General features: G+C 39.5%; 2 protein-coding genes across 4 annotated transcripts; one reads left to right on the plus strand and one right to left on the minus strand.

Moving 5' to 3' along the window:
• The first annotated feature begins 89 nt into the window (after nucleotides 1–89).
• Nucleotides 90–7,974, plus strand: LOC131013916 (probable GPI-anchored adhesin-like protein PGA55). 3 transcript variants are annotated; one of them, XM_057941839.1, is made up of 5 exons: nucleotides 90–245; nucleotides 343–573; nucleotides 722–2,002; nucleotides 5,699–5,764; nucleotides 5,879–7,974. In XM_057941839.1, the coding sequence occupies exons 3-5, from the start codon at nucleotides 1,114–1,116 to the stop codon at nucleotides 7,756–7,758; spliced, it is 2,835 nt and encodes a 944-aa protein (XP_057797822.1). In that variant the 5' UTR covers nucleotides 90–245; nucleotides 343–573; nucleotides 722–1,113; the 3' UTR covers nucleotides 7,759–7,974. The 3 variants fall into 3 exon arrangements, with proteins under 3 accessions (XP_057797822.1, XP_057797824.1, XP_057797823.1); XM_057941841.1 differs by lacking the exons at nucleotides 90–245; nucleotides 343–573 and adding an exon at nucleotides 3,334–4,527 and having other exon boundaries at nucleotides 1,860–2,002; XM_057941840.1 differs by lacking the exons at nucleotides 90–245; nucleotides 343–573 and adding an exon at nucleotides 3,346–4,527 and having other exon boundaries at nucleotides 1,860–2,002.
• A 937-nt stretch (nucleotides 7,975–8,911) lies between these two features.
• On the minus strand, nucleotides 8,912–11,148 carry LOC131013917 (probable serine/threonine-protein kinase PBL26). Its single transcript, XM_057941842.1, has 3 exons — nucleotides 10,933–11,148; nucleotides 10,291–10,682; nucleotides 8,912–9,329 (listed from the first exon to the last, which is right to left on the minus strand). The coding sequence occupies exons 1-3, from the start codon at nucleotides 11,051–11,053 to the stop codon at nucleotides 9,006–9,008; spliced, it is 837 nt and encodes a 278-aa protein (XP_057797825.1). The 5' UTR covers nucleotides 11,054–11,148; the 3' UTR covers nucleotides 8,912–9,005.
• Between the last annotated feature and the right edge of the window lie 43 nt (nucleotides 11,149–11,191).

Below are 11,191 nucleotides of genomic sequence, written 5' to 3' on the forward strand. Positions count from 1 at the left end.
TGGTTAAACTGTCATTCTGACTTAGTCCTCAGGTTTCCTCTAGGCATGCATTTATCTACTGTGGCTACTTGGGAGTTGGCTATTGAGAATTTCCCTGCCTCTTTTCTTATTTTTCCTTTGGGGGGTGGGGGTTGGGGGTTGGGGTTCTTTTTCTGCTCTGATGTTTCTATTGCCAACTTCTCTCCAGTGAACCAGAAATTGATATCTTTGAATCAATTGACAAACAGAGGCGCGCAGATGAAATGGTATGTTCAAATCCTGGAAATGTTGTGCTGTGGTTCTAGTGATTTGGATAAGGAAGGGACTGTTCTTGTTATTTAAGAAATATATAATATTCTGCAGGTTGTGTGGCAAAATTTGTGTGGTGTAAAAGGGTCAGATAAAAGCAAGCTTATACCTCCATTGCCTTCTCGGCTTATAACAGAGGATGACTTAAAATCATTTTATGAAGTGATGAAGATCTCTGATGCACCAACTTCCAGCGTATTACCTGATTCTGGGATGAAAAGGAAAAGTGGGTATCTTGGAGGCCTTGATACCCAACAATATGGAAGAGGCAAACGTGCTAGAGAGGTCTGTTTGTATGAGTTGTACATCATAATCTCATAAGCATTTGTCCTTGCTGTGTGTATTTATTCTGATTTATGTTAATTGTGCAATGCATAAATTTTACCTGAGAGCATATGGTCGAACCTTATGTTGTGATGGTTTGCATTCTTAGGTTCGCTCGTATGAAGAGCAATGGACAGAAGAAGAATTTGAAAGACTGTGTCAGGTTGAATCTCCAGATTCTCCCACAATGAAAGAGGAAGTTACTGGAAAAATATTGGCAGTCCCTACAAATAGTGCTGTCGTAGTCAAGGGTGAGATGCAGGCACCAGCTACCTCTCCACTTCCTCCGCTTCCTCCACTTCCTCCACTTCCTTCACTTCCTCCACTTCCTCCACTTCCTCAGTGTCCAACTGTAGAGCCTCCAGCCCTACAGAACAAAGAGGCTACACCACCATCTAAAAGAGGGCGTGGCAGGCCAAAAGAGTTGTGGAAGCCTCTCCATCAGTTCCTTCTCCTGGATTATTGGTACCTGTAAAAGCAGAAGTCTCTAAGGTTGAAAGTATGCATGTAGAACCTGGTCCTGATGCTGTGGTCTGCGCTACTCATGTCGGGAGTAACACTGGGAGCTCAAAAGAGTTGAAGTTGCCTGCTACTCCAAACCCTGGACCATCTGTTCCCCCTTCTCCCATTCCTGCTTCACCCCCATCATCTGGGCGAGGTAGAGGACGAGGTCGGAAGTCCCAGACAGGTGGAGAAGCTCCTGCTCCCAGACGCCGAGGCAAAAGACAGACTGCAGCATTACAAACAGTTCAAATAACTTCCTCGCCACTTGTGACCGACAATCCAGCTGTTGAAATACAAGGAGAAGTTGCCCTAACTGCTGCTATGACCACCAGTTCTACCTCTGTCTCTGTCACTAGCAGTACAAAAGAAGTGGGCACTGAACCAGATTCTGTGTCACCTTCTCCAGTGGTTCCATCAGCTTCTATTCCGAGCAATTCAGATGTGGAGCCCCAACCAGGAGTTACACCTAATTCTGTTCCGAGCAATCCAGTGGCTGTAGCTAGTGTAAATCAGGCAGATCCAGGCATTGTGCTGACTTCAAATCCCGTAGCTACACCTCCCCCGCTGCCAATTGGCCCTTCCCTCCCTATAACAACACAGGGTAGAGGTAGAGGGCGAGGACGGGGGCGAGGGCGAGGACAGAATGCTCAAAGTCGGGAAGAGGCACCACAACGGAGGCGAAGGAGGCAGGACCCCGTAGTATCCACTGTTTCTGGTGCATTAACTAGTCAGGCCTCAGAGTTAAGTGAACCTCAACAGAAAAGAACTCGGGCTTCTGTTGGACGGAAAGACAGCGTAAGACGTGAGAAGGTTCAGGAATTATCAAATGCAAGTCAATATGCTGGACAAGGTATTCAAGATTCTTTGGCAGAAGGAGTTCCTAAGGGTAGGTAACTCTTTATTAGCTTCAAATGTCCCACTGAATTTATTTTATTTTATATATAATGTCAAGTTCTAATTTTGATTTATCTTGTAAATCCCAAGTTTGAGCCCGTGGAAGGGGAAGGAGAAGGGGTGAGGGAGGAAACGGGGGATTCACGTTAATTATTACCCCAAGAGCCCCACCCCACAGTTGTTTGATAGTCTGAATGGAAAAATTGTTCTCTAATACTTTTCGTTTCTCGGTATTATTTAACAGTTTGATGTCCTTAAATCCATCTTATGAAATAGAAAAGGTGCAGTTCCACTTTTATTGAGCCAGCTTCATCCTACAAGCAAATACCTCTTAGTTATGTCGGTAGTTGTACATTATAGTCTAAGTAGTTGACTGGCCACACTGAGATGTCTTACATCCCTAGAGCTGGGCATACGCTCCATAATTGGCCACCGTTTATTGTTATCCAATCCATTGTTCTCTGTTTGGTTCCATTTTGCTTTCAAAGTGAAATATTCTATAATTCTGTTAAAGAGGATTTAAGTTGCAGGCCCATGGTTCTGGATCCAGTTCTGCTCTATTATAGTACTCCCTTTAATTTTGTATAGACTGTGCTGAGGTAGTCTTTTACTTAAATTGAACTTTGTTTGAAATTGAAAACGTCAATCAGGCATTGGAAATAATATAAAGAGATATAAATGCCACCAGTATAAGGTTTATAAGGTTCATGATACTGGATTGCTGAAGTAATAATGTTGTCAAATCACTTATTTAATGTTGTGAAAACGTCAATCAGGTACATCCAGATGCACGGTGCTTCCGTCCTAATTAAATCCTAATTGTGATTAATAAACCCTATTGGATTTAATTTGAGTGTGATGCGCTGTACATCCGGATGCACGCAAGTATACTGTTCGTATTTACTGTTGATTCTAGAATATTTATTTATTCTCATTTGTAGTCGATTGAGGTGGTTACTTTCTGGCATGATAATATGTGCATAATATATACCATTTAATAAGTTGAATTCTTATTGCAAGTTAGGAGTATTATCTATTGTCTTATTCTCTACTGTACGGAGTAACCTTTGATAGAGTCATGATTTAAATATAGCATTTTGTTGAATGTGTAATCTACAGAAAACCTTTGATAGAGTCATGATTTAAAATATAGGCATTTTTTTGAATGTGTAATCTACAGAAAGCTGTACAGCTCAAATATGTTGGTGCATTTGCAAAGGGTGCATGTTTTTCTGGTCATTGTATATTATGATCTTGCCAGTGACCTACTGTTTGATTGCCTACATTCTTCACGTCACCAATAAATAAATTTTGGCACTAAAGATGTTTTTGCAGACGCTACTGTAGATACAGAGATTGGTGCAGACAATTTACAATACCCTCAAGAACAAGATGCAAATGAAAAGCCAAGCAGGGATCATGGGAATGAAGTCCTTGCTTCAAAATCTAACCTATTGATAACTTTCCATCGATTTCAACACCAAAACCAACAACTGAAGCATCTAGTTCTCTGGTTCCCAAGACTGCAGAGGGAAATGTAGAATCTTGTAACAAAGAAGAACTTGTTAATAAGGAGCCCTGTGGAGATGGTTCTATTGTTGCAGTTCAAGTGCTATCACAGAGTGGTATTAATTGTGGAACATCTGGAGGTTCCCAATCCTTAGGGGGCACAAATATCAACTCTGCTGAGCTCGACAGAGATCAAGGCTTGAATAGCGGTGTTTCTGAGCCTGCTAGTGCAACATCTGGATCAATGTCTCTTGGTGATGGGACTGACAAATTGGATCTTACATGTCAAAGCAAAGATGATTGTTCTACCAGTAGCCCTAACTTGGATAAATTTCCTGCATCAGATAATATATCAAAGGAACCAACTGATCATGATCCCTCAAATTCAGTTTCTGAGTTATCTAATCTTACAGATAATCTGATTGCATCTGAAACTACTCAGTCTTTGCCTGTATCTTGCTAGCAACTCCGTCAATACAGGCAAATGCCAATATTTGGAAAGTGGAAACATTCAGTTTGCATCAACTGTTGGACAAACTCCGTTGCCTGGTGAGAGTGGCAATGAATTCCCTCCTGGAAACGAAGGCAACAAAATCTCTGACTCTTCTGAAAGCTCTAATCCTAATGGATTCTTAGTGCACGCAAAATTATCTGAAAGTGAAAAGTCTAATTCAGTTTCTGGGTTAATGAAAAGCACAGAAGATGAATCTGGAATAGCTGTAGTGAATGAACATGAAACCAGTACTGCTGATGAAGTACCTGTTTCTACCACTGACTTTCATGTGGATCATTCTGATATCACCACTATAGAAGAAGGCTGCACCGAACCAGATTCAGCTTCAGAACAAGGAGTCATAATGAGCACATTAACAGCTTCTGCTCACGCTTCAATAAATCCAATGGCTGTAGCAAGTTCTGATCAACTAGCTCCTAACATTTTGTCCATGTCGAGTGTCCAAACTACTGAGGAAGATATTTCAGATTCTTCTGCAGGGCAGGTTCCCAAGGGTAGGCTTCTTGTTCTTTGAAGACAAAATCTTAAATGCTTATGGGTTCCTTCTCCTTGTACTTTTGGAATGGGTTTTATGATGGCTCGTCTGCAAAAAAATGCAAGAAATCTATTTAGACTTTCATATGCTGCAAAAGACATTTGGAGACTTGTCATTTCAACTCTCAACAAGCTTGAGCTCTAGGGGAGATGGACATTAAGGTGGTGGGTTTTATGGTGTTTGGGCGGGGGGGGGGGGGTGGGGGGTTGAGTATCTTCCGCTTGTTTGATATCTAGTTTCAGTCGTATTTTCCTTTTTCTAGTGCAAATCTGCTGAGAAATTCTTTCACTTGAGCAAAGCTGTTTCGATCCTATTAGTATTGACATTACTTTTATTGGCCTTTCATAGTCTACCCATTACCAAGTGATTCTCAGTCAGATGTCTTACAACCTTTAGTATGTGTGTAATACCAAACCTATGGTTCAGAAGTCCATATCTTATTTGAATTTACTAGGTCATGTGTGAAGTGAGATTTATATGAATTTTTTAATTTCTTCTTATATTTATTGAAATTTAATTAGTTTCCATTTACAACGTGGATGAGAAGAAAACATTGACTTCCAGGTGTGGAGTGGACACTGAATTCAAAAATCATTCCGGAGTAGAAGCCATGTCTCATAAGATTCCCTTTAACTTGTCACGTCCTATCCTGCATATCTTATGAGTTTCTGGAATGATTGTAGTTATGGGAGTCGATATGAAATACATGATCATGGACTAATGTTGGGAAGTAAATGTGATCAGTCTTATAAATTTGTGGAAAGGATTGCTGTAGTAGTACAAGAAGCGGCATATTCAACATCTTTGCGGGGGCATAGTTATTAAATCTCAGTGAAGTATATAATTACTCCGGCATGAAAATATGTAATTGGTGATAATTTCTTACAATAATCCTTGATGGGGGGCATATTAATGTGGCATTATAGAGTGGAATAATTGTGGCACACTTTTCAACTCTGGATATGTTAGCATGCAAACAATTTCCCTTTTTATATGAATGGTCTGTGAAAAAATAAGTATCATATGGAATGTTACATTTTCCTGGTTGATTATTAACTAGGCCTCTCTTTTTTCCACATATCTTTAGTTGTCTGCCTAATCAAAGTTCTTTATGTAACATATGGATGCAGGCTGTGCCAAAGATGTGGTGAAGCTAGGAGATCCACTTCAGGAAAAAGATACAGTGGAAAAAGAGGGTAAGGCCAATAAATGAAGTCATTGCTTCAAAATATGCTTTTCAATAATTTGCTTTCGGTTTCGACTTTAAAAGCTGCAGTTAGTTTTTTTCAAGTGTGGGAATCTTTCTGCAGGAGAATGTGAAGAGCCTGATATTAGAACCCAACATGATGATGAGGATCATTGTGGAGCTAGTCCTTCAATTTCAACTCTGCTTTCTCAAAGTGATGGCAACAATCATGGAACAGCTGAGGGTTCCCAATGCCTGCTAGAAATGCATAACAACTCCACTGAGTTGGAAAAAGAACGAACTACTGTTCAAGCTGCGGCAATACTTGCATCAACATCACTTACTGCTGTGAGTGACCAGTTTGATTCTCCCAGTGGTAAGGAAGATGGAAAAATAATTTTTAGCGATGAAACTCCTAATATGGATGAATTTCTTGTTTCAAAGAACATATCAGCGAAAGCAACTCACGATGCTTCATTTGAGTATGTTCCTCAGTCATCTGATGGTGAAAATATTAGGGTAGCAATTGGAGATGTCGAGCCTTTATCAGTACCAGGTGGCAACCTTGTCGAGAGAGCGAGAGAAGATTTAGATAGCCCCCATGTTCAGGCTGCATCAGGGAAGGGAACAGACAAAATTGTTGAGTTCTCTAAACACTTGCAGGGAGCCACAAATTCCATTTCTAAGATAACTAAAGATACTGAAAATGAATATGGAATAGTACCTGATACTGCTGCAAATGTTGCAGTTCCTGCTTGCAAGCCTGCTCAGGAAATATCTGATAAAAAAGAATATCTAGAAGATCAAAAGAGTAAAGTGGCACTTCGGAAGGATTTTGATCGAAAGGCTGTGTCAACTTCTATAAGGATGCGTGATGAGTCTTTTCAAAATTATGTGGAGGACAAGGTGGAACTGGGCGTTGGTTCAGGTTTGAGTGATGCTGACCATCAGGCAGTTAGGGAGACTAATAATCTGGCTATGAGTCATCTGAAACAAAATGTTCACAAAGAAGAATGTTCTGTCTCAACCTCACGTGATTCTGCTGCTGATGCAGAGAAAGCTGTGGACAAATCGGAGGATACATGGGAAGATACAGTTAAAGACAGGAGTGAAAATAACCAAGCTGAATTAATTGCGTCGAATCCACAGTCATGTGATAGTTTGCCATCAAATTGTATTCTAGAGCCTGATGTAGCTTTGAGTTCCCCTGTTCCACTGTCTGGGAGTAAGTCTGCAGAAGACGAAAGGCGGGAGAATAAAGAGTCTGATAATGAGGTCTCTCATGCGACTTGTTCTGATGATGCAGCTCCTGGTGTAGTCGAGACACCTTCACATTCTTTATCAGATCAAGGGTGTAAAAGTGATATTCCTGAAACTACATTGCACCCTGTGCCAACACATGTTGCTTTTGAGTCTGAGTCTGCAGGTGACGGAAAGGAACAAGTGGAAATGGTACAGCCTGTTGAGTATCCTACACCAGATGGAGATGTGAACGGCATGTCTGACCTACCCGAGGACACACCTTGTGGTGAAGTTGAGGTTACTGATGAACATGAGAATGGAGAGGTTTCTATTTTGGCTACTGAAGTTTCTGGTCCCATACAAGAATCATGTGAATTAGGTGGAGGTGAGGATGCCATTCATGATGAAATTACCGGCAGAATTGGCAATGAATATACTGAACTGCATCCTGATGAACATGCAGAGGCGAATCCTGCGTCAGATGTTCCCATTTTGACTACTGAAGTTTCTCATTCCGCAGAGGATGCAGCAGCACCAGATATTACGTCTGATAGAGTTGAGGATCAATCTTCTGCCATTGAATCTGGGGAACCAGGTACTGATAAAAATGCCAATGTAGACAATGTTAAAGTGGATCAATCTTCTGAAGTGAAACCTGCCACTGAATCTGGTCAACACGCCAATGCAGACGTTGAATTAGATTGTGATGATACAAAGTCTAAATCAGCTGAGGGGACTCCTAGTTTGCAATCTGGACAGTAAAATCTAAGCCAAGGGTTTAAGTAACACAGCAAGCTTAATAATTATTAGGGTATATGTATGTAAAGTATTGGTCGTAATGCATTTAATAGAATGATAAGACTGCCAGGAGCGACAATTGGTGCAGCCATAATGCTTTCAAATATTGAACTATGCGCTGCTCAGGGTGATTCTATATTTTCTCATTATACATAAATCTGAAAGAAGCTTGAAAATGGATATATTACCCAACCAAAAAATCTTAGAGAAGAAAGCGAGATAAAATTGTTAGGATTTAGTTTTTTTAAATGCTCCAAAAATGTCCTAGTAAGATTTCAATGTTAACCTATTTTCTGATTCAAACATCGTTGAGCTAAGGTTTGTGAGAGAAACAGAAACTGATTCAAAACTGGTTTTAGACTGAAATGAGTTAATAAACGTCGTTAGAGATGAACCAAGGACTTGTGTCAACGAGCTGCGGTACAGGTGGGCTTTCTTATGCGAATTGCATACATAATTGTAGGCTTCCTTTGTGTAATAAAAGTCTTAATGTTACAGAATACCTACTAGCTCCTATTCTCAAAATAAATGATTTTGCATGATGCCTATTTGATATGATTAATGAAATTCGATCTTATGCTTGACGAATTGCTAGTAAGGATTTATGCGTACGCACATTTAAGATGACTATTGCAATTAGTGCAGGTTATCGTGACGGGCGAAGGAGGAATAAAGATAGATATGGAAATATGACTGAAATGTGATTGCCACCTACTTATGAAATAAAATGAATGAAAGAAAGATTTTGGTAAGCACAAGCTTTTAAAAAAAACCCCTTTTGAGTGGAACAAGTTATGCACAGAAAATATAATTTACGTTTTGACATATGTTCATTGAGTTATGTATAGATTTTATAAAAAAATGCAGGTTTAATTAGTTGATGATGAGATTTAGGTGTGTTGGGAGGATTTTCTTTTACTAAACAGACTCACACTTTGTGTTGATCCTCGTGATCTTATATATATGAAGTGTGAATGTTAAATATTTACAATAATGCATGTTTAAAACAGTAGAATTCCCCTTATGTTATCACCTCTTGTTTCAAAAGCTCAATTACTAGTTAGAAAGAAAGCATCTAACCAACTGAGTTGTACTTTGTTGTCATAAATTATATACGGTCATAAAATTCAAATATGATCGTATAGACATAACACACCAAATGTATATATGTTTAAAGTTTTGACATGGCAAATGCTTAGAGATATATTAGGCTAGTTTTCGCCGTTATGCCTGGACTTGGAGCCCCAAGCAATGGCTTCCGCAACTGCTCTCTCCCGGTCTTGGGGCGTTATCTCAGCATTCAAGCGAGGTGAGGGAGGGGAGACGGGGCGCGAGTATCCCGTGTCCCCTTGCAACGGAAGGCAACTGAGCGCAGTCACCACATCGCTGATCAAAGGCCGCACTGTCGCATCTTCTTGAAGACACATCGCTGATATTGCAACTGCTTGGTTGAAGCTCTTCTTCGGGAAGTCACCTCTCAGTAGTGGATCCGCCAGCTCCGAGAATCTACTCGGCTCCATGAAAATTGGTTCAGCCTTTTCACAACACAGATTATATATCATTACTTACTTGATTCAACTAATATTATTGTTATGAAGCCACTAAACTCTTATAATTTTACTCTTATTATTATAAGGCTTAATAGTAATTTTTGCCCCCAACTTTTCATCTTCTCTTAAAAATGCCTTCTACTCATGTCTTCAATTCAAAAACCCTAAAATTTTGAAAAAGTTTTCACTATGTGGACGATACGAGTTATAAGAAAATAGTGGATAGTAATTGATAGTAATGGGTATTATTGTGAGTGGAATTTGAGTTTCACTATTGTTGTGAGTGAAATTTGTGGACCCTACTGCTATAAATGAAAGTGGAAATGATATTGTGGACGGACCAAAATGGTAAAAAGGAAAACGGTATCGTGGACGGAGAGAGTATTGAATAACATATATTTTGATGAGGTGATCCATTATTTCATTGCTAGATTCTATAAGGTGCGGACATAAACCTATTTTTTTTTTTCGAAGTTTGAGTTTTTGAAGTGAATACATAAAATGAAGACATTTTTTTAGAATCACAAAAAATTGGGAACACAAATTATGATTAACCCTTATTGTAATGATTCGTAACAGAAAAACTCCTTAGTCATGAATTGACCATATTGTCACAATCACAAAACTCTTTACTCGTGAATTAACGGTAAAACAATAGCGATAGCGATATATATATGTTTATGGCTATTTTTATTTTCATAATAAGCTAATATTTCCTTCTTCCCACCTCACTTGACCTAATTTTTTTTTGCACGATTATTAAGGAGAGTAAGATTGTAGTGCAAAGTATGTGAGTGAAAATTATTACTCAAAAAGGAAATATGCCAAATTGAATGAGACGGCCCGATAAGAAAATTATACCAAGTGAAGTGGGACGGAAGTAGATATTTTGATACATCAAGTCTTAAATTAGTTTTTGAGGAAAAGGGTTTAGGTGGAGACTTACCCATGTGACAAGATTTTGGTGGTCGGGAATCCTTCTGTTATCAATTGCTCTCTTCCCTGTAATTAATTCCAAAAGAACAACGCCGAAGCTATACACATCTGATTTGACAGTGAGTTGGCCTGTGCGTTGATACTCGGGAGCACAGTATCCGTATGTTCCCATAACCCTTGTCGATACATGAGACTTTTCTCCAATAGGTCCAAGCTTGGCCAGCCCGAAATCCGAAAGTTTTGCATTGTAGTCCTTGTCTAGCAAGATGTTTGACGATTTCAAGTCACGATAGATCACCGGAGGGTTCGCCTTATCGTGCAAATACTCAAGACCTTTGGCCGCATGCAACGCGATCTTCATCCTCGTGAACCAAGGCAGTGGAGACCGATTACGCGGCAAATCTGCACCCATACATCAAATTTTTAACTCACTTTCACTTCTAAATACTCTAATTTTCACTCAATTTTGATTTTGTACATAAACTAAAACTACTTCCAATGTCAGTCGAAATGACGTAGATATTCAACTCCATCATTTAGTAGCCATACAGACATTTCAAGCATTCGTGTCAGTATTAATTTGAGAGCAATTGACAACCGTGTAAAAAAGTAGAATAGTTGAAAGTTTGTATATTTGAAGTCTAATGCATACCAAGTAGATGGTCTTCAAGAGATCCCAACTGCATATATTCATAGACGAGAAGTCTCTGCTCGCCGTCGGCGCAATAGCCGATTAGGTTTACGAGATTCTGGTGGTGTAGAAGGCTCAACATCAAAACCTCTACAAGAAACTCTCGGTTCCCTTGCAATCCGTTGCGATCAAGCTGCTTAACTGCTACCAGCTGAAGTCAAAGCAATCACTTCACTTACATATCAACTCAAATATTTGCTATTAATTTTTTTTTCACAAA

This window comes from Salvia miltiorrhiza, chromosome 3 (assembly GCF_028751815.1).
Source record: "Salvia miltiorrhiza cultivar Shanhuang (shh) chromosome 3, IMPLAD_Smil_shh, whole genome shotgun sequence".
Classification (NCBI taxonomy): Eukaryota; Viridiplantae; Streptophyta; class Magnoliopsida; order Lamiales; family Lamiaceae; genus Salvia; species Salvia miltiorrhiza.

Bases quoted from the DNA above. Each gene is read 5' to 3' on its own strand.
- LOC131013917 (XM_057941842.1), bottom strand. From the start codon at position 11,053: ATGTTGAGCCTTCTACACCACCAGAATCTCGTAAACCTAATCGGCTAT. The intron at 10,683-10,932 runs GTATGCATTAGA...GTATGGGTGCAG, and splicing joins TCTTGAAGACCATCTACTTG to ATTTGCCGCGTAATCGGTCT. The intron at 9,330-10,290 runs GTAAGTCTCCAC...TGTTGTGAAAAG, and splicing joins ACCAAAATCTTGTCACATGG to GCTGAACCAATTTTCATGGA.
- LOC131013916 (XM_057941839.1), top strand. From the start codon at position 1,114: ATGCATGTAGAACCTGGTCCTGATGCTGTGGTCTGCGCTACTCATGTC. The intron at 2,003-5,698 runs GTAGGTAACTCT...ATATGGATGCAG, and splicing joins GGCAGAAGGAGTTCCTAAGG to GCTGTGCCAAAGATGTGGTG. The intron at 5,765-5,878 runs GTAAGGCCAATA...ATCTTTCTGCAG, and splicing joins AGATACAGTGGAAAAAGAGG to GAGAATGTGAAGAGCCTGAT.